The 27,294-nt window shown below is 50.6% G+C and overlaps 1 protein-coding gene across 2 annotated transcripts in view; it reads right to left on the reverse strand.

The window, feature by feature from the left end:
- Positions 1-21,187, reverse strand: part of LOC144137805 (mucin-6-like) — a 35,526-nt gene extending 14,339 nt beyond the window's left edge. The window contains exons 1-2 of one of the 2 annotated variants that reach the window (XM_077669796.1): positions 20,924-21,187; positions 11,434-11,679 (exon numbers count right to left, since the gene is read on the reverse strand). In XM_077669796.1, the coding sequence (XP_077525922.1) occupies positions 11,434-11,679; positions 20,924-20,993 (316 nt within the window). In that variant the 5' untranslated portion in view covers positions 20,994-21,187. The remainder of the gene's footprint in view (positions 1-11,433; positions 11,680-20,923) is intronic. The other variant, XM_077669795.1, reaches the window with a different exon arrangement.
- Positions 21,188-27,294: the final 6,107 nt, after the last annotated feature.

Below are 27,294 nucleotides of genomic sequence, written 5' to 3' on the forward strand. Positions count from 1 at the left end.
GTACCCTCCAACGGACTGGAGGACGGGGAGACAGAGGCGGGAGCGGCACCGGTCCCGACAGAAGTGGTTTGCACCACAACCGCTGCTGCCTCAGCAAGCGGCGTGGTGCCGGGTTGGGCTGCGTGAGGCAACCCAGCGGGGGGCGGGGGCGGGACCAGGTCAGACTCGCTGAACTGGGTCCCTGTGGAAACCAGACGCTGCTCCGCCCCCCGGCGAGCCGCGTCTGCGTACCTCCCCAGAGGGAAAGAGGCGAACCTCTTTCGCGCCTCTGGGAAGGTGATGTTCTCCGTGACCTTGATGTTAATTATCTTTTTTTCCATTTGGAATTTTTCACACTGGCGGGAGTACGCTGCATGCGGCCCCCCGCAGTTTACACAAGTGAGAGTTTCGGATGGGCAGTTCTCGCTCGGATGATCGTGCGCCGCGCATTTTCCACACGTCGTTCGGCCACGGCAAGAGTTCGTACCGTGCCCGAACCTCTGGCACTTAAAACTGCGCCGCGGGTTCGGGATGTAGGGACGGATGGAGCAACGGATGAAACCTGCGTTTATGTATTGTGGAAGAACGGCGCGGTCGAAAGTCAAGATAATGTGTTTGGTCGGAATCTCCCTGTCGTCTCTGCGGATAGTGATGCGTCTCACGGCAGTGACGCCCTGATCCTTCAAGCCGGCAAGGAGATCCGCATCCGTTTCGTTCAGGAGGTCTGTCTCGGATATCACACCCTGCGAGCTGTTGAGGCTCCGATGGGGTGTGACCCGGATGTCGAGATCAGCCAGTCTAGTCTGAGCAAGAAGCTTTGCAGACTGCTGCTTGTCATTTATTTCAATTAGGAGTTCACCAGACTTTTGTTTTTTGCACTTATACGATTTTCTACTATGGCTTCAAGATACTTGGCAATCAAGAAGACTGACTGAGATGCAAGAGGGTGGGTTGGATTGATGGATTCCATGACAAGAAATCGAGAAAAATTATCTGGTTCAGGAAATGATGATGATGATGGTTTAAGTTTAATGGCGCAAGGCCGACATGGGCAAAGAGCGCCAAATACAAAGTTATTTGATAAGGAGGGAAATCGGATAAAGTCAGTTAAATACTATTACCACGTCTGGTGTAAAGGGCCAGGGTGAAGAACGCGAGTGGTTAAAAGATAAATACGGTGGCTGGTGTATAGGACCAGGGGTAAAACTATGGGTGATAAGAGATGAGTTGTAAGAAATGAACTTCAGATAGGAACCTTAAGGTTCGCTGAACAGAGAACATGGCATCATCTCCTAAGAAGTATGACGGGTGTGGTGGAACATGTCGTGTGTGTAGTTGTGGGAAGTGTTTTCGTCGTGTAATGTCGAGTGCCTTACATTGTATGAGGATGTGGATCACCGATAGGGCCTCTCCGCACCTGCTGCACAGAGGTCTTGGAGACCCCGTGAGAAGGTGCGAGTGCGTTGCATGAGTGTGCCCTATCCGTAATCTAGCCAAGGCGACTTCAGTGTATCTATTACGTGTGTCGGTGGTGTATGGTCCCAAGTGTGGTTTTATTACGTGTAACTTGTTGTCTGTTTGTTCACTCCAGTGTGTTTGCCATGTTCTGCGAAGTTGTTGTCTGATGTGTGGTTTCACGTCGGTGTAGGGTAATGTGGTTATGTCTACTGTATTCGTGAGTGTAGCAGCAGCAGCCATTCGGTCCGCTGCTTCATTCCCGGCTATACCACAGTGGCCAGGGACCCAGCAAAGAACCAGTTCAAATTTGCGTACATACACCGACATAATACCCTTGACTATTAGATTTACAACGTGATTTTTTGAAGACTTTGTTGACGACAACGCCCGCACGACACTGAGGGAGTCTGTATATATAATGGATTGTGGGATATGACTTTGAAGGATATGATTAACAACAAGAAGTACACCATAAGCCTCTGCCGTAAAGATACTGGTATTACTGTTAAGAGTTCTAGTGACATTAAGGCCGGGCCCATGCGCCGCGCAGGACACAGAGGTGGCAGTTTTAGAGGCGTCCGTATAAAATTCAGAAAATTGATACTTCTGCTGCAAATACAAGAAGTGCTGCAGAATTGCACATGTGGGAGCTCGGTTTTTATCTACATGTGTGAAGGATGTGTCACATGATACAGGGCGGAGATGCCATGGTGCTATAAAATCTGTTTGAGAACTTTGCATGGTGTCTAAAAAGGAGACAGAAAGCTCTGACGCTTCCTCTCTAACTCTGTAAGAGAAGGGCGCAGAGAACGATGGTCGGTTTAGGAGTAGTGCAGTGTGAGACGTATCATAAAAAGCCGATTTAAAAGGATGGTGTGGCATAGATGAAATTTTAAAAGCAAAAAGAAGATCTGTGTATGCTCGCTGACGTTGTAGGTTCCACTTATTACACTCCACATAGAGGCTTTCGACCGGGCTAGTCCGGAAGGCGCCACATGCCAACCGGAGCCCCAGATGAAGCACTGGGTCCATCATTTTGAGGGATGTCTTACTTGCTGACCCATAAACAACGCTTCCATAGTCTAATCGTGAACCTATCAGGCTGGTAAAAACACGTAAAAGAAGTTGTTTGTCAGCCCCATATGAAGAGTGGGAGAGAACCTTGAGTATATTCATGGCCTTTAAGCATTTATGTTTAAGTTGTTTTATGTGTGGAATGAACGAGAGCTTTTCGTCAAGGACTACACCTAAAAACTTGTATTCATTTCTGACTGGAATTGAGACACCATTGAGTTTGATGTCTGGATCCGGCCGAATGCCGCGGCTTTTTGAAAACAAAACACAAGTACACTTCACTGGATTAAATTTAAAACCGTTGCTATCTGCCCAGCCAGCTAGCTTGTTAACACCAAGCTGGACTTGGCGCTCGCAGATAGACAGGTTACAAGACTTAAAGGATAATTGCACGTCGTCTACATAGATTGAGCAGGAAATGGTTGGTGGCAGAGCCTTCCGAAGAGAGTTTATTTTTACAATAAACAACGTGCAACTCAAAACTCCACCTTGCGGAACACCGTTTTCCTGCACATGAACTCTAGAGAGTGCAGTTCCAACTCGCACGCGAAACGTTCTTTCAGAGAGGTAACTGGCAAGCGTGTTCCACATGTTACCCGACATACCAAAGGACTTCAAATCGCTGAGGATGCCGTACCGCCAAGCAGTGTCGTACGCTTTTTCAAGATCAAAGAATACTGTCATACAGTACTGCTTATGGAGGTAAGCATCTTTAATATATGACTCTAACGCAACGAGTTGATCGTTCGTAGATCGCCCCGCCCTAAAGCCTGCCTGACAGCTCTCGAGAAGACCGTTGTACTCTAAGAAGTACACGAGTCTCCTGTTTATCATCTTCTCGAAGAGCTTACACAGGCAGCTTGTCAGGGCAATGGGGCGATAACTGGCGGGAGAGGAAGGGTCCTGCCCTTCCTTTAGGAAAGCCACTACTATGGCCTCCCTCCAAGAGCGTGGGAAGTGCCCCGAAAGAAATGTTTTATTGTAGAGGTGAAGAAGTGTTTCAAGTGTGTCTGCATGTAAGTGTTGTATCATTGTGTATGAAATCCTGTCTGCACCTGGAGCTGAAGGTTTACAAGTACCGAGTGCGACCTTCAGCTCATGAAGTGAAAAGGGGGTGTTATAGGATGAGTTCGACTTATTAGTGTCTCGCAAGGACTTCTTCTCACATGATGCTTTGTGTTTAATGAAAGTGTTGGTGTAGTGTGCTGAACTGGACACATGTTCGAAGTGTTGTGCAAGTGTGTTAGCCTGGTCTTCCAGTGTGTCCCCTGTTGTACTAACCAGGGGCAGGCTGTGTGTCTGTTGTCCTTTTAGATTTCGTATTCGTGTCCAGACTTTGTGTGTGTCAGTGTATGAGTTGATGGAAGTGAGGAAGGTGCGCCAACTCTCCCTTTTCGCCTCACGACGCACTCGCTTCCCAAAAGCCTTTGCCCGTTTAAAAGAAATGAGGTTATGTGACGTGGGGTACCGGCGAAGGACACCCCACGCCTTGTTCTGGGCCTCTCGCGCCCGCCTGCAGTCCTCGTTCCACCAGGGCCTCCTTGGGGTGCGGGACCCACTGGAGGCCTGGGGAATGGACTTTTCGGCAGCGTCGAGGATGTGCGCCGTGACGATTTGGGCGGCTTCCTCCACGTGTAGGTGTTTTATGGATGTCTGGTGTAGTTGAGATGTTTGTGTGAATGTGCTCCAGTTTGCTTTTGATTCATTAAACCTTTTATGGGAAGATGGACTGCTCGGGCCTATACCTATATACGTTAATGAAGTGGGGAAATGGTCACTACCATATGGGTCCGTGCCCACACCCCACTCAAGGCATGGAAAGAGAACTGCGGAACCAATAGCCAAGTCAAGATGCTAGTATGTATTGTGTCCTAAGTTATGGTATGTAGGCTGTTTTTTGTTGAAAAGGCATGCTCCGGAGGATGTAAGAAACTTCTCTATCAGGCGACCTCGGGCATCCGTTCTAGAGGAGCCCCAAAGAGAGTTGTGCGCATTAAGGTCGCCTGTTATGATGTATGGTTCGGGCAGCTGGTCGACCAGCGCCTCGAAGTCAGAGCTCAGAAGTGCAAAATCAGCAGAGATGTAAATGGAGCATACCGTTATTAACCTATTAAATATTATCGTACGGATTGCTACAGCCTCAAGGACAGTGTTTAGAGTGACAGGGTGGCAGGCTAAGGATTTCCGGGCGACAATTGCCACTCCTCCTGAAGAGTGTGTGCAGCCAACCCTGTCCTTTCTGAATACCATGTACCTATTTAAGAAATTTGTTTGTTTAGAATTGAGGTGGGTTTCCTGGAGACACATGATACTTGGCTGACTGGCATGCAGAATCTCATACACATCGTCAAGATTTTTAAGGAGGCCTCTGCAGTTCCATTGGATGATGTTTTCTGTTCCCATTATTTAAGTTTAAGAATAACTGGAGTGCGTGTGTGTGTGTTTGTTCATGTGTCGTCTTTCGGGGCTGTTATTCTAGGATTTTTAGGCTTTTCTGTCGGCTTGGACATCGGAGGCCGCTCCTGGCGCTGCGTAGCAGGCAGGAACGGCGTGACATCCATCTCGTCGTCGAATGTCCGAGGGGTGCCCGACGGACCGGGCCCCCCGGACTTGGCCCCCCCCTCGGGAGCCCTTCGTTTGAGCCGCCACCGCCGAGGGCGTCCGGGGCACCAGAGGTGGCACGGGAGGGGCGGTGGCGGCGGGAGCCGATGCGGGGCCCCCGGTGTCCATCCGGTGAGCAACCTCCAACGCACTGGAGGACGGGGAGGCAGAGGCGGGAGCGGCACCGGTCCCCACAGAAGAGGTTGTCACCACAACCGCTGCTGCCTCAGCAAGCGGCGTGGCAACGGATTGGGCTGCCTGAGGCACCCCAGGGGGGGGGCGGAGGAGGGACCAGGTCAGACTCGCTGAACTGGGTCCCTGTGGACACCAGACGCCGCTCCGCCCCCCGGCGAGCCGCGTCGGCGTACCTCCCCAGGGGGAAAGAGGCGAACCTCTTTCGCGCCTCTGGGAAGGTGATGTTTTCAGTGACCTTGATGTTAATGATTTTCTTTTCTAATTGGAACTTTTCACATTTTCTGGAGTAGGCCGCATGTGGGCCCTGGCAGTTTACGCAAAGAAGTTGTTGAACGTTACAGTTGTCGGACGGGTGGTCGTGCTGGGCGCATTTTGCGCAGGTCAGTCGGCCGCGACAGGAGTTTGTGCCGTGCCCGAACCGTTGGCACTTGAAACAGCGCCGCGGGTTCGGGATGTACGGCCGGACTGAACATCGGATGTAACCTGCGTTGATGAATTCTGGAAGGATGGACTTGTCAAAGGTTAGGATGAGGTGCTTTGTCGGTATTTGTTTATCATCTCTGCGGATGGTTATGCGCCTGACGGCTGTTACGCCCTGACTACGAAGGCCCTCCAGCAGGTCAGCTTCAGATTCATTTAGTAGGTCATACTCGGAAATCACGCCCTGGGAGCTGTTTAGACTGCGGTGGGGCGTGACTCGGATTGGCAGATCGGCGATGCTGGTTTGAGCAAGAAGTTTATTGGCCTGATCCTGGCTACTGACCTCGACAAGAATTTCACCGGTTCGATGTTTTTTGGCCTTATACGACCCTCCAACAATACCGTCAAGAAACTTTGAAACGAGAAATACAGACTGTGAAGCAAGAGGTTTTGAGTGGTCTACAGATTCCATCACGATGAAGCGAGGATAGTTGTTTGGTTTCGGAGGACTCAAGTTAGCAAGTGGTGGAAAAGAAACTTCGGTGCGGCCCCTTTTCGGGGGCCGATCACGTCTGGGGGGGGGGGGGGGGGGGGGTTTGATTTATCCATATGGCATAGGAAAAAGCAGGGAGACGGGGGTTCTTTCTTCTTTGACCTTACCCTGGTAGCCAAAGAGGTCCCAGAGCTCCCTGCCTGGTAGACAGACAGGGAGCCCATCCGCCGGAGCTTGACCTGGGCTCCGACGGCCACCGTTTGTGGTTTCTAACCCTCCACCTATAAACACATCGCCACGGTTGGATCCAGCTTATGTTTGGGGGCTCGGGGTCCGCGGTATCGCCAGTACCGTCACCAAGATTGCTCAAGGTGCCCCGTGCGGGGTGGTTCAGGAAATGTCAAAGATGGCAATAAAGGAAAAGATACTTCGGTGCGGCCCCTTTTCAGGGACCGATCACGTTTGGGGGGGGGGGGGTTTAGAGAATGCCATACATCATAGTATAGAAGCAGGGGACGGGGGTTCTTTCTTCTCAAACCTTACCCTGATAGCCTGAGAGGTCCCGGAGCTCCCTGCCTGGTAAACAGACAGGGAGCCCATCCGCCGGAGCTTGACCTGGGCTCCGACGGCCACCGTTCGTGGTTTCTAACCCTCCACCTATAAACACATCGCCACGGTTGGATCCAGCTTATGTTTGGGGGCTCGGGGTCGGCGGTATCGCCAGTACCGTCACCAAGATTGCTCAAGGTGCCCCGTGCGGGGTTCTTTTAGACTGTGATGAGAGACGAGTAAAGCAGTATCATCGGCATAGATAACTGCGTCGGCGTGATTTAGGGAAGTGGGGTAGTCGTTGATAAATAGGGAAAATAAAATGGGACCAAGAACCGACCCCTGGGGTACCCCTGCTAGGACAGTTTTTAACCCAGATTTGCTGTCTGCTATATGTACAAACTGTTTACGGTTACTTAAATAACTGCGAAAAAAGTTTAAGGTTGGCCCTCGAAATCCATAGCGTTCTATTTTGCAACAAAATGCCGTGATCCACACAATCAAAAGCCTTTTGTATATCAAGAAATATGCCTAATGTAATTTGGTTGTTATTTAGGGCTTGGTTAATTACATCTGTTACTGCATTAACTGCCGTTGTGGATGAGTAATTTTTGCGGAAACCATGTTGATTTGTTGTTAAGATTTCATATTTTTCAACGAATTCCATTACCCTCTTCGCTATTAGCTTTTCAAACAAGATAATAATGCACAATAAGATTGTTATAGGACGGTAGTTTTCTACACAGTTGGGGTCCTCTCCTTTGAATATAGGCACAACTCTACCAATTTTTAGCTGTTCGGGGTAACTTCCAGAGTAAAAAGATTTATTAAATATTTTTTCTAGTGGGTGACACAAAATGTCGATGTTAGCTTTTAATATGTTAATTGATATTTCATCATGACCCATTGCTTTATTTGACTGCATCTGTCTGGTCATAGCGATTATTTCTGCGGTGGTTATCTCTCTGAATGCGAAGCTATTAATAATCGGTGGGGGTAGTAGGGGGGCCGGTTCATTACTGTGTATATTTTTTAGGGTCCTACTTATGTTTATAAAGAAGTCATTGAATTTCGCAGCAAGTGTAGCTTGGTCACAATTCAGGATACTCAAATCAGGGAGTATGTTGAGCTTTTGTGTAGGCTTTATAACTGAGTTTATTATACGCCATATTTCTTTTGAGTTGCCATTGTTTTTGAGTATAAGTTTACTGTAGTAACCTTTTTTCTGTTTTCGTATTAGAGACAGCGAAAAGTTACGCATAGTTTTGTATTGTTCTTTATAATAATCATTGCCTTTGTGTTGCTTCATTTTATTTAGCCAGTAATCTCTTTTTTTAATCACTTGAAGTACCGTAATTACCCGATTCTAACGCGCAATTGTTTTCCGGAAAAATAGGTCGACAAATCGCATGCGCGTTAGAATCGGATACGAAACCGAAACTGCCGAAACAACGGGAATTTCGTCCAGCCCATCACCATCGCCATCTCAAGCAGGCGCCAAAGCTTTTAGCAACGATTTTTCAGACGCAGGAAGCATAGGTATAGTGCCTAAAATATTCTAGGCACTATAGCATAGGCGCCTAGGCTTTTCTATCGGCGTTCACACAAATCGTCAAATCGTTCCACTTGCGCGCTTGATAACAGCAATGGCGGCAGCGGCTCTCACGCGTTCAAAACGAGCGGTCGGCTGAAGCGTGCGCCTCTGGAGAAGCTCGCAGGATGGGCGTGCGAGGCATGGGCCACGATCCCATCGATCATGGTTGAACGTTCGTTATGAAGTGTGGCGTCGCGAACGCGCTTGACGGCACCGAGGACGAGATGTTGTGGTCAGCGGAGAGCGACGAGGAGTGAGATGAGCGAGATTATTTCGAGAAATAAATCGCCCATTTCTCTCGCATTCGTTTTTCTTGCTCACAAAGTTCCGTGCGCGTTACAATCGGAGGTGCAAATTTTTTCGGTTTTTTTTTGCCAGGAAAATCGGGTGCGCGTTAGAATCGGGGGCGCGTTAGAATCGGGTAATTACGGTATGTTATTTGTCATCCAGGGACAGATGGGCGTTGAGAGGTACAATGATCTGCGAGAGTTGCAGTTTGACTTAATGCAGCTTGCTCGTAAGTTTACATAAAAACGTTCGTACGTTAGGTTAACATCGTTATCGAGATCCTCGTTACCAAGATCTTCGTTAAAGTTTGTTTCTTGTATTACTGTTCTTGTTCTTTCATAGTGCCATCGTTGTGCTTGATATGGAGTATGTTTAATGCTCGAAAGGTGAGTATTCGGAGCAATAATGTAGGTAGGATAGTGGTCAGCGACATTTTCAGCAATGATGCCCGCTTCTACTGAGCTTGGACAGAAATTAGAAAGAATGTCCGAGGGGAAACTGTCCGAGGGGAAACTGTCCGAGGGGAAAATGCCCATCGTGGCTTTGAGAACCTCTGTGGCCTGTGGTACGCAGGTGGCATAACAGCTCGTATCTCGGCGACCGGTGCAAAAGCTAGCGGGTGTTCAAATTTCGGTTACAATCGCAAGCACGCCCGAGGAAGTTTTTGCTTACAGATGGCAGTCGGAAGGAGGCAGCTGCAGGGTCACGGGGATTGATAGATTTTTAAGTACCCCGAGGCATTCGCGAAGCACTCAGGTTTTAAGCCTTTGGAAGCCGTGCATCAGTTTTTGTAGTAGTAGTAGTAGTAGTAGTAGTAGTAGTAGTAGTAGTAGTAGTAGTAGTAGTAGCAGTATAAAACATTTATTGAGCTCAAATAAAATGACGGCGTCTTCTCAGTCGTGGGAGGTGTGATGTTCTTGTCAGAGGTCACTCCCAGTAATGTGCGGCTTTGAAAATGTGGTGTGGGAAGGGGCCCGGGAGTGCAAATAATAGCGAGAGGTGTAATGCCTGGTGAAGGGAGCGGCGAAGCATTTTGTCGCCCCTGGCTGGCTTGTGGCCTCCTATCACAAGCACACTCGAATACGCCAAAACAGTGTAAGTAATTTTACAAGACAATTATCCCAGGTGATGGCAAATATTTCTAATTTCAAGTGATTCCAAGTAACTTGTAGTATTTCAAAGTAATTCTAATGATTTTTTTTTTCAAATGCGTTATTTCTTCTGAACATGAAGCGGCTTATAGGAGCATTTCTTCGTGCAAAGTCTCAAGTATCAGCAAGTATCAGCGAGGCCCCATTTTATAGCAGTTCTTAGAGAAAAAAATGGCGCAGCTTGCACTAGTAGTGCAAGGCTGGAAAAACACGAGAGCTGGCGGCTCCTCGATCTCTGGACGACGACGCTGCACACGAGCCTTTACACAATGTGTTGTGTAGTGACGTCACGGCTTGGCGGGCGCCAGTGAGGATCGGCGGAGCCGTGCCTAGGCTAGCGAAGCGAGCGCGAAGCTATGCACAGCTGCGCCAGAAGTTGCTAGGCAACGCGAGGTGACGTCATCGCTCAGCGAGGTTTTTTCATGCGACGGACGGATAACGCTCGGCTTACACAGCTCTACTGTTAAAAGAACTCAACTGTTGTAGCCTTAATGCCACTGCCGGCCACGCCAATGCTAAACTATACCCATTATTCCCAAGGTGTCCCGGGGCCCTTTCGCAGCTCGTGCAGGCCACAGATTTTCCTGTGCACTAGGTGTGAGGAACTCCAGAAGCAGCCGCAGAGGGGCAAGTGGGTATGGTGACATATTGAAACGGAAGCGCGGAAGTACACGAGACCAAGAGAGCAAGTGAACGCTCGCCCTGAATACTTCTTCCCGCTGTCCTGCGTACTTTCACGCTTCTTTTTCAATAATGTTGAATGCCAATGGCACATCGGGAGCGGTCGTTGAGCTCCGCTCGGTGAGCTCCGCTAGCTCCGCCACGGAGTATGCTGCTCCCTCGAAGAGCAGGTGCTCCGAGTCTGCCTTAGGAACGCACGCGCTCCCCCGGGAGCAAATGCCAAAGCATGAATTCCCTGGCAGCCTTTACGTCAGGCCCTTCCAAAAACGTCTGCTTCGTTTCATGCGAGCGTTTTCTTCTTGTCGGGTTTTAACTAAGGTCCCTTCATTGGGTTTTTTGCCGATGAAGGGACTAGCCTCAACGGCGTCCAACGGCGCCCGTGACGAAAGTTTCGTCGGCCTTTTCGCAGGCAGGCAAAAAAAAAAAAAAAAAGAAAAGGCCGAAACCGCGTTTATACGCCATGCCCACCCAGTCGTCGTTCGAGTTGGGCTCCTCGCCACTTGATTCCAAGTTTCAGATGTCGCATTCGTTTCTTTAAGTAGCAAGCTGGACAGTAGCCGTGCCGCGTTGTGACAGTAGCCGTTGCGTGTATTTGCCGGAGCGGGCGCCATGGCGATTCGAAAAGGGGAGTACAGCGGAGGCAGACGGTGATGACGTCACGAGAGTAGACAAGGCCCCCCGTGAGTTCAGGCCGACTCCACCGATTTCGGGGGATCAACTTTTCTTGCTCCAGGAAGCGATCTGGGCTGCGACGGCGCTCTCGATCTGCCATCGGAAAATGATTTGACTACTCCCGATCTGCCCCAGGAACATGTTTGCCCCAAACGGAGCAAAAACGTTACTCTGAAAGTGCTCCGGATCTGCAATTGGAATTCCACATAAGGCTGAGGCACTCCTTGGAACCGCATCTCTCTGACGTTTCGCAGGCAGGAGCCTGGGTGTTCACGTACCCGCACGTCGGTCCCCCGAGGCGAGCGGCGGGCACTTGTCCTCGGTGACGCAGGCCCCATGCGGGTCCCGGAAGAAGCCCCGGTCGCAGAAGCAGTCGTTCCGGCAGTCGGCCGTGCAGGGCCTCACCGCGTCGACCCTTTCGCCGCACCGCAGCTCCGCGCAGGTGCTACTCTGGCACTCTTTGTACTTCTCATTGGGCCCGCAAGGGTGCTCGTCTGCCTGGTGGCCGGACTCGTAATTGCCGTCTGCACAAAGATTTTTTAAAGGAGTAGTCAGATAACTATGTAAAGCTCAGATAACTGTGTAAAAAGCCTCGTTTGTATATAAGGATACCCCCTCCGAAGTTTAAACCGTAACTGATCAGTAGAACATATTTTAAGTCAATTTTAACTCTTGTGCGCCTGAGAAAGCTTACCCGGCCATCGAGCGAGCTCATGACGTCACCTGAGTTTCGACCCAAATGGCTGACGTCAGGGATCCCGTGACGTATCGAGGCGGCCGCGGTATTGGGCATCCTCGATTTACCAGTCCTGGACGGTCCGCGGGAATCCGAGGACTGCGTTCGGACCGGAACTCCCATCGGAATTTCCCGCCTTGTGCTTACGCCACAGTTTTTGCGAGTGACGTCACGTGCGAATACGGCCGGTCTGACGCGCGCGAGCGCGTCCATACCGGAATCCATAGTTTCTCACGATATTGGGAAACTCTATGCAGGAATCGGCTGGGGTCAGACGAGAACAGTGACCTAAAATGCGCCTTCCCGTCATGGCGGCTGCCTCGATGTTCGCTTCCCCGAAACGGAAACTGACACGAATAAACGGAGCTGTAATGAATTATTTAAGCTGCGTTCGACAGTCCAACGTGCCATTCTATGATTAGTGGGCTCGTACGCACCTACAGCCGCGAAAAGAACGTAGCACAAAAATTTCGCGTCAGTACTCCTTTAACAGCGGAGCTGTCGTTATGCTGGCCGTAAGTTTGTCGTTGAGAGAGAACATTCTGAGCTCTCGTAAGCGCGTGCCTCGCGGTGAGTGCCGATTCCCGGCTCGCGCAGTGGCTTTAGGAATGAAGGAACGACTTTATTTAGAAATAGGCCTGAGGCCCTGGGGGGTTGTTGGAAGATAAGGGAAGGGGAGTCGAAAGCCTCAATGACAATCTTATGTTTAAACACAAATTGTCCGTTTGCAGGCCCTACTAGGGCTGTCAGACCGCTCTACACTGCTTTGTAAAGACCACTGGCAAGTGAATAAATTTCTACGCGTTCGAGAAGACTATCATCGGAACGCAGGCGCTCCAGGTGCTCCGCATTCGTACGTGGTGGTGGGCAATTGGCTACCAGCTGTTCTCGGACGCTTTCGAATGTCGGACAAGACCATATTAGGTGAAACAAGTTCGGGATGATATTAGCGGCACCGCAGAAATTGCACGTAGGTGCGGACGAAAGGGATGTGCTGCCGTGGTACCATTTGCGAACAATGTCCGGAGTGTAGGCGGCGTCCGCGCATGCAAAGATTTCTCCCTGCCGAGAGAGGGATATCGACGCAGGGAGAAAGCCTGGGGGGGTAGCTTCTTGGAGCCGCCGTTGACTTTGTTGCCGCAGTTGTCGTCTTTTTTGATACCAGGCTAAAGATGTAGGTGAAGTTTCGTCAGCGGGCGTGGTAGCCAGGGGTGGAGTCGAAAGAAGGCAATCCCTAGCAGCGTTGTGTGCTTGCTGGTTTCCAATCGCTCCAGCTGTGTGACCAGGTGTCCAAGCCAGACGAATATTTATGCCTTCTCCGCCGAAGGATTGAATTGTGCTTATAATGTGGTTGGCGGTGAGATTATGGGTATAAGCCTTACTGAGTTCCTGGAGGGCAACGTGGAAATCGGTAATGATGCGGTAATGGTGATATTCGGGTTGCTGAGAGGTGTGAATTTGTTGGAGTGCTCCAAGAATGGCAAATAGCTCGACATCGTCAGTAAGGCCGTACGTGTTGCTGATCTGCCGAGATCCATTCAGGGTTGGTTCTTCGGGGCAAGTCCAGGCTATTGCTGCGCTCATGCCGCTAATAGCCGCATCTGTAAAGATGTCTAACTCCTCGGGGCCTTTGTCGTGAGCCAACTAGGCAATGTACTGCTCCCGTACAATTCTTCGACGTCGCTCTATGGGGCGGCGACGAAGTAGGCCGAGTGCCGGGCGTTCCCATGGCGGAAGAGCAGGCGGCATATTTGAGATATCTATGTGGCTGATTTGGTGGTCCCATTGTTGGAGAGCTTTCCCTTGAGGGGTAAGGTCAAGGCGCTGTTGGTGATGCAATTTTGTCTCTTCCACGAGGATGGGGAGGGGTGGAAGCGGTGCAGCCTTCTCAAGGAGGTCGACTCTGGTGTGTCGCGGGAGGCCCGTAATGGCACGTATAGTGGCACAATGCAATACACCGAGGTCTTTCATATGTCTATCTAGTAGGTTGTAAGTGGAAAAGCCATATGCCATCCGGCCTATTGCAACGGCTCGACCCAGGGTGAGGCAGGAGCCTGTTGGGTTCCACCATACTTGTTGGATATTCTTGTAATTAAATGCAAAGTTTGCCGCCAGGTCATTTTTAGTTTACGAATCCATGCATTGGGGCTGTTGCAGCTGCTAACTTGCAAGCCCAAGAGCCGGATGGCGCCATTCTGGGACATAAGCGTAGTGTTGCCCATCTAAAATCTTAACTGGTAAACCGGATTCGTGGCCTGTCGGCCATCGACGCTGAGAAATTCTGTCTTGGTTGGGGACAATTGCAAGTTCACAAGTTCAGGGCTGTGAGGGATCTCTCAAGGCAGAACACAGCTGCTTGAAGTTCTGTTTGCATGTGCTGAGCGTCTGGATAGTCCACTGCTTCCGTCCACACCACGACGTCATCGGCATAGATAGCAAAGCGAGCGGACGTGTCTTGTTCGAGGGATCTGGCCACTCTGTTCATAGCCAGGTTGAAAAGGATTGGCCCTAGTATGGAACCCTGCGGCACCCCTCTGTCGAGGAAGAATGTGCGTGGGGTCCATCTATCATCTTTGCTCGAGAGCCGAATGGGGCGGTGTTCAAGAAAGTTGCGTATCCAGGTTTGCGCTCGTTGACTGGGGAAGGCCAGCGCGAGCTCCTTGAGTATGCCTTCTTGGCTAACGTTATCAAACGCTTTCTGCATGTCTACTGCCAGGAGGTAATCTGGTGTGAGCTTTCGTAAGGTCCGATTTATAACTCTTCGTAACAACTATAGGTAGTCTTGAGTTCCGAGATTGGGCCGGAAACCAGTTTGTGCCGGGTGAAACCACGCTGTTTGTTCTAGGTGATATTGCATTTGGTTGTTGATTAAGCGCTCTATGAGTTTACATATCGTCGGTGTTAGTGCGATCGGTCGCAAATTTTCCGGTCGGCGGGAGTCTTTACCTGGTGTGGGGATGGGGTGAATGATCGTAAGCTTCAGGTGATCGCGTACTTGGCCTTGCTCCCAGGAAGAGTTTATCAGTTTGAGAAGCACCTCATGCCCCGCAGCAGGAAGATTGCGGAGGTCCTGCCACGTAACCCCGTCATGGCCAAGGACCGAGTGAGGTTTGCATTGTCCCAGAGCCACCTGGAGCTCGCCCATTATGAAGGGTTCGTCAAGCGACTCCTGTGGGTTGGGGACTGAGAGGCAGGGTAGACGGGACAGTTGAGCCTTATCGCACGTGGCGTGGGGGAAGAACGTGCGGGTAATCTTGTCCTCGACATTGTAGGGATCTCCCGATAACATCAACTCGTCAACAATAGGAAATTTTGATTTTGTCTTGCCCGCCAAGTTTCGAAAAACACTCCACAGATGGGCAATTGATTGATTGATTGTTGGGTTTAACGCGCCGACGCAACGCAGGCGATGAGGCGCGCCGTAGTGGAGGGCTCCGGATTAATTTTGACCACCTGGGGATCTTTAACGTGCGCCGAAATCTCGTACACACGGGCGTTTTTGCTTTTCGCCTCCATCAGAAAAGCGGCCGCCGCGGCCGGGAATCGAACCCGCGACCTCGTGCTCAGCAGCGCAACGCCTTAGCCACTGAGCCACCGCGGCGGGTCCCACAGATGGGCAAGCTCTTTCTCTTGACCCAAGCGGTGACAGAGGTTGTGCCATTTCTCTGTTTGAAGCGTTCTTTGGTAGGCATTAACTACTTTATAATGTTTCTTCAGACGTATCAGATCCCTGTGCCGTTTTCCGCCCGTGCGGTACCGTTCAGTAAGGCTCTCGGCTGTCCGAAGGAGGCGGGTCATGTGAGCGTCGGGGACTTCTACATGGACTGTGCTTGTAACAGTTTCAAAAGCCAGTCCTCGCATCCGTGACATTGTGTACAAAGTCGAGTAGAGCGGGGTCCTCTTCCACGCGAAAGTTATCTCAGAAAGTGTTCCAATTGAGGGTTTTAAGGGGTCCGTTAGCGCATCTTCTTAATGTTGATATGAAGAAAAATGGGGTAATGATCACTTCCCCATATCGTGTTTAGTGGTTGCCATCGCTTGATAAATCCTGGGGTTGAAAAAGTAAGGTCTGGCGTGGTATCAGTTTGATTGCGGTGTAGGCCTACCCGGGTCGGGTGAAATGGCTCGTTGCGAAGGATGAGGTGGCTGAATTCGAGGGCGTTCTCAAGGTTCTTCCCTCGAATGTCCGTGTGGGAGTAACCCCAAAGTGTGCTGCGTGCATTGAAGTCCCCTCTAATCACAATGGGGCCTTCGAACCGGAGAGACGTGATGTGCGAGATCCAGTCGTAGGTATTTATGTAACCAGTGCTGCACTGCGGGCGATAATACACAGAAACTAGAAGCAGGCGCCGGTTACCAGGTGGTTCGATGCATACTATTATAACCTCCCTGTTAGCGTTGCTGACCTGGTCCCATCTATGTCGAACGGCACGGCCGTCCTTGCGAACTAAAATAGCTGCTTGTCCTTCAAAGCCATTATGGATAAATAGAGACATGGCTACGAGTGTGCCAATCCTTCCCGACACGATTTGCAATCCTTCCCGACACGACATCCTTTTCCAGACATTACCGTCGAGGGTGGACTACTCGGCCGCACTCCCTCTCGTCCAATTTTGCATTCATTGTATACAATAAAATTATCTGTACCGAGTCATCCGCCTCCATTTACGACCACGCGCCCACGACACCCGCCTTTGGCGCAGGTTTCAACACGAAAGTACGTCGACACCCGCATTCTATGCCACAATTCTCCCACCCCTACCTACAACTGTCCCCCTTGTCGGACTCTTGGACTGGACTGGAAAGAATTTTACGTCGACGCTGCAGTGGGCGGGGGTTTGTTATGACCCCCGTCTCGACGCGGCCGGTCGTCGCATCTTCTTCGCTACCCTAATAGGCACAGGCCCCTTTACGGAGTCCGCGCTTTGCGGGTGCAGTGAAGACCTGCTGGATGGCCCACTCTTGCTTCGTGTTGTCTCTCAATTCGATGGCTTCCTGTAGTTTTGCAGGGTACTCTTCGAAGCTGGCGCCTTCTGGGTCGGTGGCGCAGTCTCACACGATGTGCCACCGGTTGGCCGGCCCCTTTTTGCATACCTCGCATAGGCTGCTGTGTACTCCTCTGGGTACATGTGGTGTAGTGCCGCCGGTGACGTGACCGACGCCGTCTGTAGTTGTCTGAGAATCGTCGCCTCTTCGTGGCTTAGCGCCCGATAGGGCGGGGGGTATTCCCTTCTGGACAGTCGCGCGTTCTTTAGTGCTTCCCCGTAACCCCGGGCCCTATCTTTGGTCTATGTCCACCATTCCCACTCGGGGTGGCTTTCCAATGTGGGGACGCGGTGTGTTAGTGCGCGCGTCTCCCTGTGGGCCGTCTCGTTGTGGTTCGGTGCGTGCGACGAGCATTCACGCGCGTGCGCCGGAATCCACCTGACTTCCACTCTCCGGTCTTCTCGGGTACCCAACTTCTAGATGATCTTGAATGCTTTGCTGCGTACGCGTCCGTTCACCAGGTTTGGGACGGCTTCTTGGGAGGCGCTCAATATTGTGTCGCAGTCGGCTTCGGTCATTGCCAGGGCTATGGCGATTTCCTCGGCCTCCGTGGTGTTCTCGCATCTTGCGCTCGCTTCCGTGGCTATTCCTCCCGTTCTTGCGTTGATCGTCACCGCGCGCGACGTATCTGCCTTTGCCATAGTCAGCCGCGTCGACGTATCTCGTTCTCGGGTCGTCGCCGTGTTGCTCGACGATGTACTTGGCTCTCGCCCTTCTCCTTTCTCGGTTGTATTCTGGGTGCACATTCTTTGGTATGGGGCTGACGCGCATGTTTGCGCGCGTTTCTGCGTCGAGTTCTTGCAGTTGTCTTCCTGTGGTTTGGTGTCCTTGACCCAGTGTCTCGAGAATGGTTCTGCCTGTCTTGGTTGACGGTAGCCTCTCTCGATGCGCCTTCAGTTGCGCCTCGATGAGCTCATCTACCGTGTTGTGGGTGCCTAGTTGCAGGAGTCTTCTTGTACTCGTCGACTCGCTCAAGCCCAGCGCTCGTTTGTGCATCCTCCGTATCAAGATGTCGATTTTGGCCTTTTCAGTCTGTGTCCACTTGTGGTACGCGACCGTGTAGGCGACGTGGCTGATTGCGAAGGACTGCACCAGTCTTGACAACGCCTCCTCTCGCATGCCCGTCTTCTTGGTGGACACTCGCTGTAGCAGTCGCATCGTGCTCACCCTCTTGGTTGCCAGCTTTCTCATGAGCTTCTCCGTGTTGCCTTTGCCGTTGATGAGCATGCCCAGCCCCCTGATCTCCTGCATTCGGGGATTCATTGGCCCGTCTTTGTGATTATTTCTAGCCGGTCGCATTCTCTCTGTGGCGGTGGCTGTTTTCCCGGCTTGCGAGGGGAATACGTCAAGAGCTCTGACTTGGTCGGTGAGCACTCTAAGCCCATACCTTCCAGGCTGTTCCCGGTGGCCGTGATCGCCTTCTGAATTTTTCTTTCGATGCCCGCGCCCGTACCACCGGCCGTCCATAGGGTAATGTCGTCTGCATAGATAGACGGTGTCGGACGCCCTTGACTTCCGCCACTGCTTTGGCCACGCGAATCATTACGATGTTGAAAAGTAGCGGCGACATTACTCACCCCTGGGGGGTTCCCACGCCGCTCGCGTCCTGTTCTGGCATTTCAATTTCTCCCGCGCGCACCTCGATCTTGCGGCCCGTCAGGAAGTCTTCTATGTACTTGTAGCTTCGCTCTCCCATACTGAGTCTCGAAACTTGCGCCAGCATGGCCGAGTGTTTTACTCGGTCAAATGCGCTTTGTATGTCCAGTCCCAGTATCACTTTACTGTCTCTGGTTTCGTTTTCGATGATTTCTTGTTTTATCTGCAGCATGGCATTTTGGGTGCTTAAGCCTCTTCAAAATCCGATCATCGAGTCCGGGTACAGCCCCTCTTCTTCTGGATATTCCTGCCACCTGTTCGCCAGCACGTGCTCGAGGACTTTCTGAACGCACGATGTTAGCGAGATGGGTCGCAGGTTTTCGATGCTCGGTGGTTTGCCCGGTTTCGAGATGAGCACCGTTCTTGCCGTTTTCTACTGCATCGGTAGTTTGCCGCTCTGCCAGCACTTGTAGTATTTCGTCAGTGCTTCTATCGATGAGTCGTCGAGATTCCTCAGGGCCTTGTTACAGATCCCGCTGCCGGTCTGCTGTTCAGCTCTCGTATGGCTCGCGTTACTTATACGTACGTGGGGTACGCCATGTCTTCGGCTCGCTCCTGCCTCTCTATGCCCGCGGCCGCCATGATGGCTGCCGCGACGCATGCGGCTGCTCTTCTCGCGATGTCTAGCCCGCCGCGGAGGCTAAGTATAATCTTAATGTCTTCCTCTGGCATATTCGGCATGCGGACAGCCCGAATGGCCTCCTTTCTTGCACTCGTGCCTCTTGAAGACTTGTTTTACGCTCGGTTTTATCGGTGTTGTCGATCGGCTCACCTTGGGCATCTTGCTCCTCCGGGTCCTGCTGCTGTCTCTTCTTCCTGTCATGGCCGCCGATGTATAGCCAGCCGTCCGAGCTCTGGAAGTCTTCTGGCGATATATCCTCCCCTTCGACTTGCACGCACATCCGGTTCGATGGCCCGTCTTCGGATGACGTCACCGCCATGTCTTCCTCCATCATGATCCGCCGACTGCTACGCTTAGCGAAGCGCTAGTGCGTTAGGCTTAGCTTCGCCATGCCGGCGTCGAAAATTTCACTTTCGATAACTGCGAAAAACGCACCTTCTTGTTTAAATCCGGTGTCGGTCGATAGCTCTCGACTTCGCGAAAAAACTGGTAGCAATAGTTTCGTGGTTGAGAGTATTGGCATACTTAATTGGGCATTAATTACGGAGCCGATGTAAGCACGTTCGTACTCCTTGGCGACCGCAGCGCCTTCCCTTGTCGGACTCCCCGTACTACATACCTGCTCGTGGTTTGGGAGCGGGACTGTTTCAAGTCGATTCGCGGCAAGCATCAGCCCGTGTCGGTGGTGCCGCATGAACACTGCATACGTCCACGAACTGGCGCCAAAAAGACACTTAGCTCACTATGGACTTTCGTCCGCGAGGCTTCTGCAGTGAGCCACACTAAGGGCCGTATTCTGAGTCCCTCCTCCACTCCATTTGCTTCCTTCACTCGGATGAGGAGAGGATTCCGCAATGCTAATGCATGGGCAAATCGATTTCAAGGATCCCCTCCACTGGAGGGTCAGGTAAAGGAAGGACTCAGAATACCAGGGTAAGTCCCACCCAGCCTTCCCTTCCCCCAACTAGGCCTCTTGTCATTCCTAGGTGGTCAAAATTAAGCCGGGGGAGTCCAACTGCAGCGCGCCTCACCACCTGTGTAGCGTAGGTGCGTTAAATCTCATAATCAATCAATAAATCAGTCAGTAGGTCAATCAATCAATCAATCAATCAAACCATCTCATTTAATAATTGTTCTACGCCTGCAACTCGATGCCATCTCTTGCCCCGGAGCAGCGGCAGTGCGAACTGACCAGCTTGCGGCCTACAACACAGTAGCACCTAATCACCGAGCAGCGGTGCCAAATCGCGGCTTTCTGGACTAAGAGGCTTCCCACCTCTCTTTTCTTTTCCCTCGTCAACGCGCGAGCTAGGTTGGCGAAAGCGCGCACCCACGTTGACGTCAACAGATTGCGCACCGCAGTGGTGGTCCCTCTGCACGCCCTCAATTGTCATCGCCTGCAACACGTCCCGTAGCGTGCATCGCAAAAAAAAAAAAAAATGAAGCACAAAGAAATACTCAGAACGCGCTCAATTCTCCATGGCTGCGGCACGGGACATAGAAGAATAACCTGCTCTAGAGGTTGCACGCTATTCATATATCGTCTACATCATCAGAAGACTGCTCGACGAACCTAGCCAGAAGAATCCATTTCGCGCTTTCATCTCATTGAATGTGGATGCTCTGCACTTTCTTCTTCGGCTCCAATACCCGTTTTTTTTTCAGTCAGTCACTGATTTCCTCGGTTAGAGCAGAAAAATATACTCACCCGCGTCATCAGCGAATGCGAGAGCAAGGCAAAAGAAACTCAAGACGGCGACGAAGTGGAGATGCTGCATGGCGTCGCTTTACTGGAACCTCCACGCGGGACAACACTAACTACGACGCGCTGTTCGTACAGTTCGTTTATAAACCTGCCATGCTTCTCCCTCTCGCCTCAGTCGAAGTCCGGCAGGCACGGTCGGAAGGAAGCGTGCCAAGACCAGCGAACGAGTGTTTCTTCGGCTTTCCAGACCGGGCAATGAGGAAGTGTTCCCCCGCTGGCGCTATTTATCTCCAGCTGTAGTACACGCTCTTTAGAGGCACGAAAAGCTGAACTGAATAACCAAATCAAGCAAAGGTAAACGTGAAAGCGCCTCCCTATACGCCCGCGGGCGTGTGCGATGGCTGTGAGCGGCCTTTGAGACAATCACCTTGAGCGCAAGACGTACACATGCATGTCCACCTTTCCTTTCGGTGCAGGCGTGCTGCTGTCGTTGTTGGGTTCTGCCTCATCACGAAGGCACATAGTTTCGTTTATTGTTTGTGAGAAAGCAATTCGATGTATGTGTGCGTGTGCGTTCATACGTCTGTGTGTGAGCGTACGCGCGAAGAAATCTTCATGGTGTGTGCGTCTACGCGTGTTTGTGTGTGCACGCACATAAAGAAATTTTTATTTATGGTGTAAGTTGTAAGTGCGTGTGCGTGTACACGTGTGTGTGAGTGTGTGCGTGCCTGCGTGCTTTTTTTCGAGTATACGTGAAAGAAGCAGAACCAAGGCGATGAAGCCTGGCAACTCTATACTACTGCTGCTGCTACTACTACTACTATTACTACTACTACTATTACTACTACTACTACTGCTCCTACTACTGCTACTGCTACCACTGCTGCTGCTGCTACTACTACTACTACTACTACTGCTACCCACTACTACTAGTGGGTAGTACTACTACCCACTAGTGCTAGTACTACTGCTACTACTACTACGACGATTACTGCTACTACTACTACTACTACTACTACTACTACTACTACTAATACCACTACTACTACTGCTGCTGCTACTACTACAACTTACTACTAATACCACTGCTACTACTACTACTACTACTACTACTACTACAGCTACTACTACTACTACTACTACTACTACTACTACTTCTGCTGCTACTACTACTACTACTACTACTACTGCTACTACTACTACTACTGCTACACTACTACTGCTACTACTACTACTACTAGCCCGAACGCAAGCCCTACTAATACTACTACTACTACTACTACTGCTACCCACTACTACTAGTGGGTAGTACTACTACCCACTAGTGCTAGTACTACTGCTACTACTACTACGACGATTACTGCTACTACTACTACTACTACTGCTACTACAACTACTACTGCTGCTACTACTACCACTACTACTACTGCTACTAATACCACTACTACTACTACTGATGATGATAGTTGGGTTTTATTGGCGCAAGGCCGACTATGGGCAAAGAGCGCCAAAGAAGAAGTTACTGAATTATGATGAGACCATAAGTACTAAAACATGTGACTAAAAGTAAAGGTGATGCAAAACAAAAGACAATGGAGATGGCTGGTGTATAGGGCCAGGGTGATTACACATATGACAAGAGCTGCAGAAAGTTTACCTCAGCTAAAAACTTAAAAACACGTTGACTAGAAAACATTGGTTCGTCGGCTAAAAAGTATGATGGGTGCAAAGGAATGTGTCGTCTGTATAATTCAGGGAAATGTTTGTGTCGTGTTGTGTCAAGTGCCTTGCATGTGATTAGTATGTGGACTACGGATAGGCCCATTCCACACCTGCTACACGTGGGTCCCGAAGTTCCAGTGAGCAGGTGGGAGTGCGTAACATGTGTGTGGCCTATCCGCAGCCTAGCCAGGGCGACTTCAGTGTATCTGTTGTGTGAGTCAGTTATGTAGCGTCCAAGTTGTGGTTTTATTACGTGTAGTTTGTTGTCTGTTTGTTGACTCCAGTGTAATTGCCATGTGTTACGAAGCTGTCGTCTGATGTGTGTCTTTAGGTCGGTGTAAGGTACTGTTGTAACGTCAACTGTAGTCATGAGAGCAGCATCACCAGCCATTTGGTCGGCGGCCTCATTGCCAGGGATTCCACAACGCCCTGGTACCCAGCATATAGTTATTTCAAGATTTGAGGCATATGCAGACATTAGTACCTTGAAAAGAGCATTTATGACATAGTTTTTAGATGACTTTCCGGATGACAGTGCCTGTACAACGCTTACAGAATCTGTGTAGATGATGGACTTTGGAATTTTATGTTCGAGGATGTGGTTTGAAACGAGTAAAATGCCATAGGCTTCTGCCGTGTAAATACTGCTATGAAAATTCATTGTTTTAGTTACGGTAAAATTTGGTCCGTGCGCTGCACAAGATACAGTAAAACCAGTTTTCGACGCGTCGCTATAGAATTCTGCGCACCTGTACTTGTCCTGCAGGAACAGGAAGTGCTGCAGAATTGCACTTCTGGGTGCCCTATTTTTTTCTACTAATGTGAATGATAAGTCGCATGATATAGGATGTAGATGCCATGGTGGAATTAAATTATGGATGGGTGTCTTGTGCGTGTCTGAAAGAGGGACCGTGAGTGCAGAAGCCTCCTCCCTAACTCTGAGAGAGAAAGGTAAGGAAATGGATGGCCTGTTTAAAAAGAGTTGCAAGTTTGATGTATTGTTCATGATAGGATTAAAAGGATGGTTGGTAAAGGATACAATCTTAGATGCATATAGCAGATCAACATACTCTCGTTGATGCCCTAGACACCACTTGTCGCACTCGACATAAAGGCTTTCGACAGGGCTAGTGCGGAAAGCGCCGCATGAGAGCCGAAGGCCAAGATGCAGAACTGGGTCGAGCATTCTCAGTGCGGTCTTTGTCGCCGACCCATACACGACGCTGCCGTAGTCGAGCCGAGACCCCACCAACGCCGTGTACAGGCGCAGCAGGAGTTGTTTGTCGGCCCCATAAGATTGATGTGAGAGAACCTTAAGAATGTTCATTGATTTTAGGCATTTACATTTGAGCTGTTTGATATGAGGGATGAATGTAAGTTTTTCATCGAATAAAATGCCTAAAAACTTGTGCTCCTTGTTCACAGGAATAGGCACATTCGCAAGAGTGATGTCTGGGTCCGGGTGGACCCCACGCTTCCTGGAGAATACAACACAAGAGCTCTTTCCAGGATTAATTTTAAAACCATTCTTGTCTGCCCAGCTGGCAAGTTTTTTAACACCAAGCTGGACCTGACGTTCACAGATTGACATATTACAAGATTTAAAAGATATCTGTACGTCGTCTACATACATAGAGTAAGAAATGGTAGGTGGCAATGCCTTCCCAAGAGAGTTCATTTTAATTATAAAAAGAGTACAGCTTAAAACTCCACCTTGGGGCACGCCGTTTTCTTGCACATGAATCCTTGACAGTGCGCTACCAACTCTCACGCGAAACGTTCTGTGGGACAGATAACTAGCCAGAGTGTTGAGCATATGGCCCGAAACACCGAAAGACTTCAGGTCACTGAGGATCCCGTAGCGCCAAGCGGTGTCGTAGGCCTTCTCGAGGTCAAAAAACACAGTCACGACATACTGTTTATGCACGAAGGCATCCTTAATGTAAGATTCAAGAGCTACGAGTTGATCATTCGTGGATCGCCCCGCCCTGAAGCCTGCCTGGCAGCTCTCGAGAAGACCGTTGTACTCAAGGAAGTACACGAGCCTGCGGTTTATCATCTTCTCGAAGAGCTTGCACAGGCAGCTCGTCAAGGCAATAGGACGGTAACTTGAGGGGGACGACGGGTCCTTTCCCTCCTTCAGGAAAGCTACAACTATAGCCTCCTTCCAAGAGTTTGGAATGTGCCCCGAAAGCCAAATCTTGTTATAGAGGTGTAAGAGTGTTAGAAGAGTGTCTGCGTGCAGGTGTTGTATCATTGTGTATGTGATGTTGTCTGGGCCTGGAGCTGAGGGTTTACACGTGCTCAGAGCAGCCCTCAGCTCATGTAGTGAAAACAGAGAGTTGTAAGAAGTCTGTGATTTGTTGTTGTCGTGTAGGGACTTCTTTTCACAAGAGGCTTTATGTTTCAGGAAAGTGTTCGTGTAGTGTGCTGAACTGGACACGTGCTGGAAGTGTTGTGCGAGTGTGTCAGCCTGGTCTTCCAGAGTGTCCCCTGTTGTGCTAACCAGGGGCAGGCTGTGTGTCTGTTGTCCTTTAAGCTTGCGTATACGTGTCCATACTTTCCGTGTGTCTGTGTAGGAGTTAATTGATGTTATGAATGTACGCCAACTATCGCGTTTTGCCTCACGGCACACACGTTTTCCGAACGCCTTGGCCCGTTTGAACAAGAGGAGGTTACTCGACGTGGGGTACCGACGAAGGATACCCCACGCCTTGTTCTGGGCCTCTCGTGCCCGCCTACAGTTCTCATTCCACCACGGCCTCCGCTGGTTGCGCGGGGCACCAGAGGTGTGGGGAATGGACCTTTCGGCGGCGTCGAGGATGTGCGCCGTGAGCAGTTGGGTAGCTTCTTCGACGTGTAGGTGTCCTATGGATGTGTGGTGTAGTTTGGATGTCTCTGTAAATGTATTCCAGTTAGCTCTTGCTTCATTAAACCTTTTATGGGAAGATGGACTGCTCGGGCCTGTACCTATATGCGTTAATGAAGTGGAGAAATGGTCACTACCATATGGGTCTGTGCCCACGCCCCATTCGAGACATGGAAAGAGAATTGCAGAACCAATAGCCAAGTCAAGACATGAGTATGTGTTATGTCCTATGTTATGGTATGTAGGCTGTTTATTGTTGAAAAGGCATGCTCCAGAAGACGTAAGGAATTTCTCTATCAGGCGACCTCGGGCATCCGTTCTGGAAGAGCCCCAAAGAGAGTTGTGAGCATTAAGGTCGCCTGTAAGGATGTATGGTTCGGGCAGTTGGTCAACCAGCGCCTCGAAGTCAGAGCTCGAGAGTGAGACATCAGGAGGAATGTATATGGAGCATACCGTTATCAACCTATTAAATATTATTGTTCGAATTGCTACAGCCTCAAGGACAGTGTTCAAGGTGACAGGGTGGCATGCTAAGGATTTGCGGGCAATTATGGCCACACCGCCAGAAGAGTGTGTGCAGCCATCCCTTTCTTTCCTGTATACCAGGTAACTATTCAAGAAATTTGTGTGTTTGGAATTAAGATGTGTTTCCTGGACACACATTAAACTTGGCTGATTGGCATGCAGAATCTCATGCACGTCGTCAAGATTATTCAGAAGGCCTCTGCAGTTCCATTGAACTATGTTTTCTCTTCCCATTATGATGTGTTAGAGCTACTGGAGTGTGATTATTTATGTAGGGTCTTTCGGGGCTTGCACTCTTGGAAGGGGTTTTCTGACCTTCTCTACTGACCTGGACGTCGCAGCCCGTTCCTTCCGCTGCGATGAAAGCCGGAAGGGCTCGACGTCCATGTCGTCATCTGATGGCAAGGGGGTGGCCAGCGGACTGGGCCCCCTTGACGTGGTACCCTTTCGGGTGTTCTTTGCCTGCGCTGCCAGTGCCGAAGGCGTGGGGAGCACCACAGGTGGCACAGGCAGTGAGGCGGCGGAGGGGGTCGCTGCGACTGCCTCCGTCTCCATCTCCGTGCCCTTGCGTGTGCTTTGGGCCGGTGGAGAGGAAGCAGTGGATGCAGCGGCATCCCCAACAGACGTTGTTGCCACCACAGCCGCTGCTGGGTGAGCGGGTGGTGCGGAGGTGGGTTGGGCTGCCATAGGCAACCCAGGGGGAGGCGGGGGCGGGACCAAGTCCGACTCGCGGTACTGGGTCCCCGCCGAAACCAAACGCCGCTCCGCCCCCCGGCGAGCTGCGTCGACGTACCTGCCCAGAGGGAAGGAGGCGAACCTCTTTCGCGCCTCTGGGAAGGTGATGTTTTCGGTTATCTTAAGGTTAATGATTTTTTTTTCAAGATGAAACTTTTCACAAGCGCGAGAGTATGCTGCGTGTGGACCCTGGCAATTCGGGCAGGTGAAGTTGGTTGCAGTGCAGTTGTCAGAGAGATGATCATGCTGGGCGCATTTGGCACATGTTGTTCTGCCTCGACAGGAATTGGTACCATGCCCGAACCTCTGGCACTTGAAACAGCGCCTCGGGTTCGGGATGTACGGCCGGACAGAACAACGGATGAAACCTGCGTTGACATGCTCGGGCAGTGTGCAGCGATCAAAAGTAAGGATCAGATGTTTGGTGGCTATTTCTTTGTTCTCTCTCCTGATGACGATGCGCCTTACTGCTGTCACGCCTTGTTCTTTTAGGCCTTCGAGCAGATCAGTCTCTGTCTCGGTT

The sequence above is a fragment of the Haemaphysalis longicornis genome, unplaced genomic scaffold (genome assembly GCF_048455015.1).
Source record: "Haemaphysalis longicornis isolate Haplotype H1 unplaced genomic scaffold, Haemaphysalis longicornis Haplotype H1 scaffold_5, whole genome shotgun sequence".
NCBI classification, from domain to species: domain Eukaryota; kingdom Metazoa; phylum Arthropoda; class Arachnida; order Ixodida; family Ixodidae; genus Haemaphysalis; species Haemaphysalis longicornis.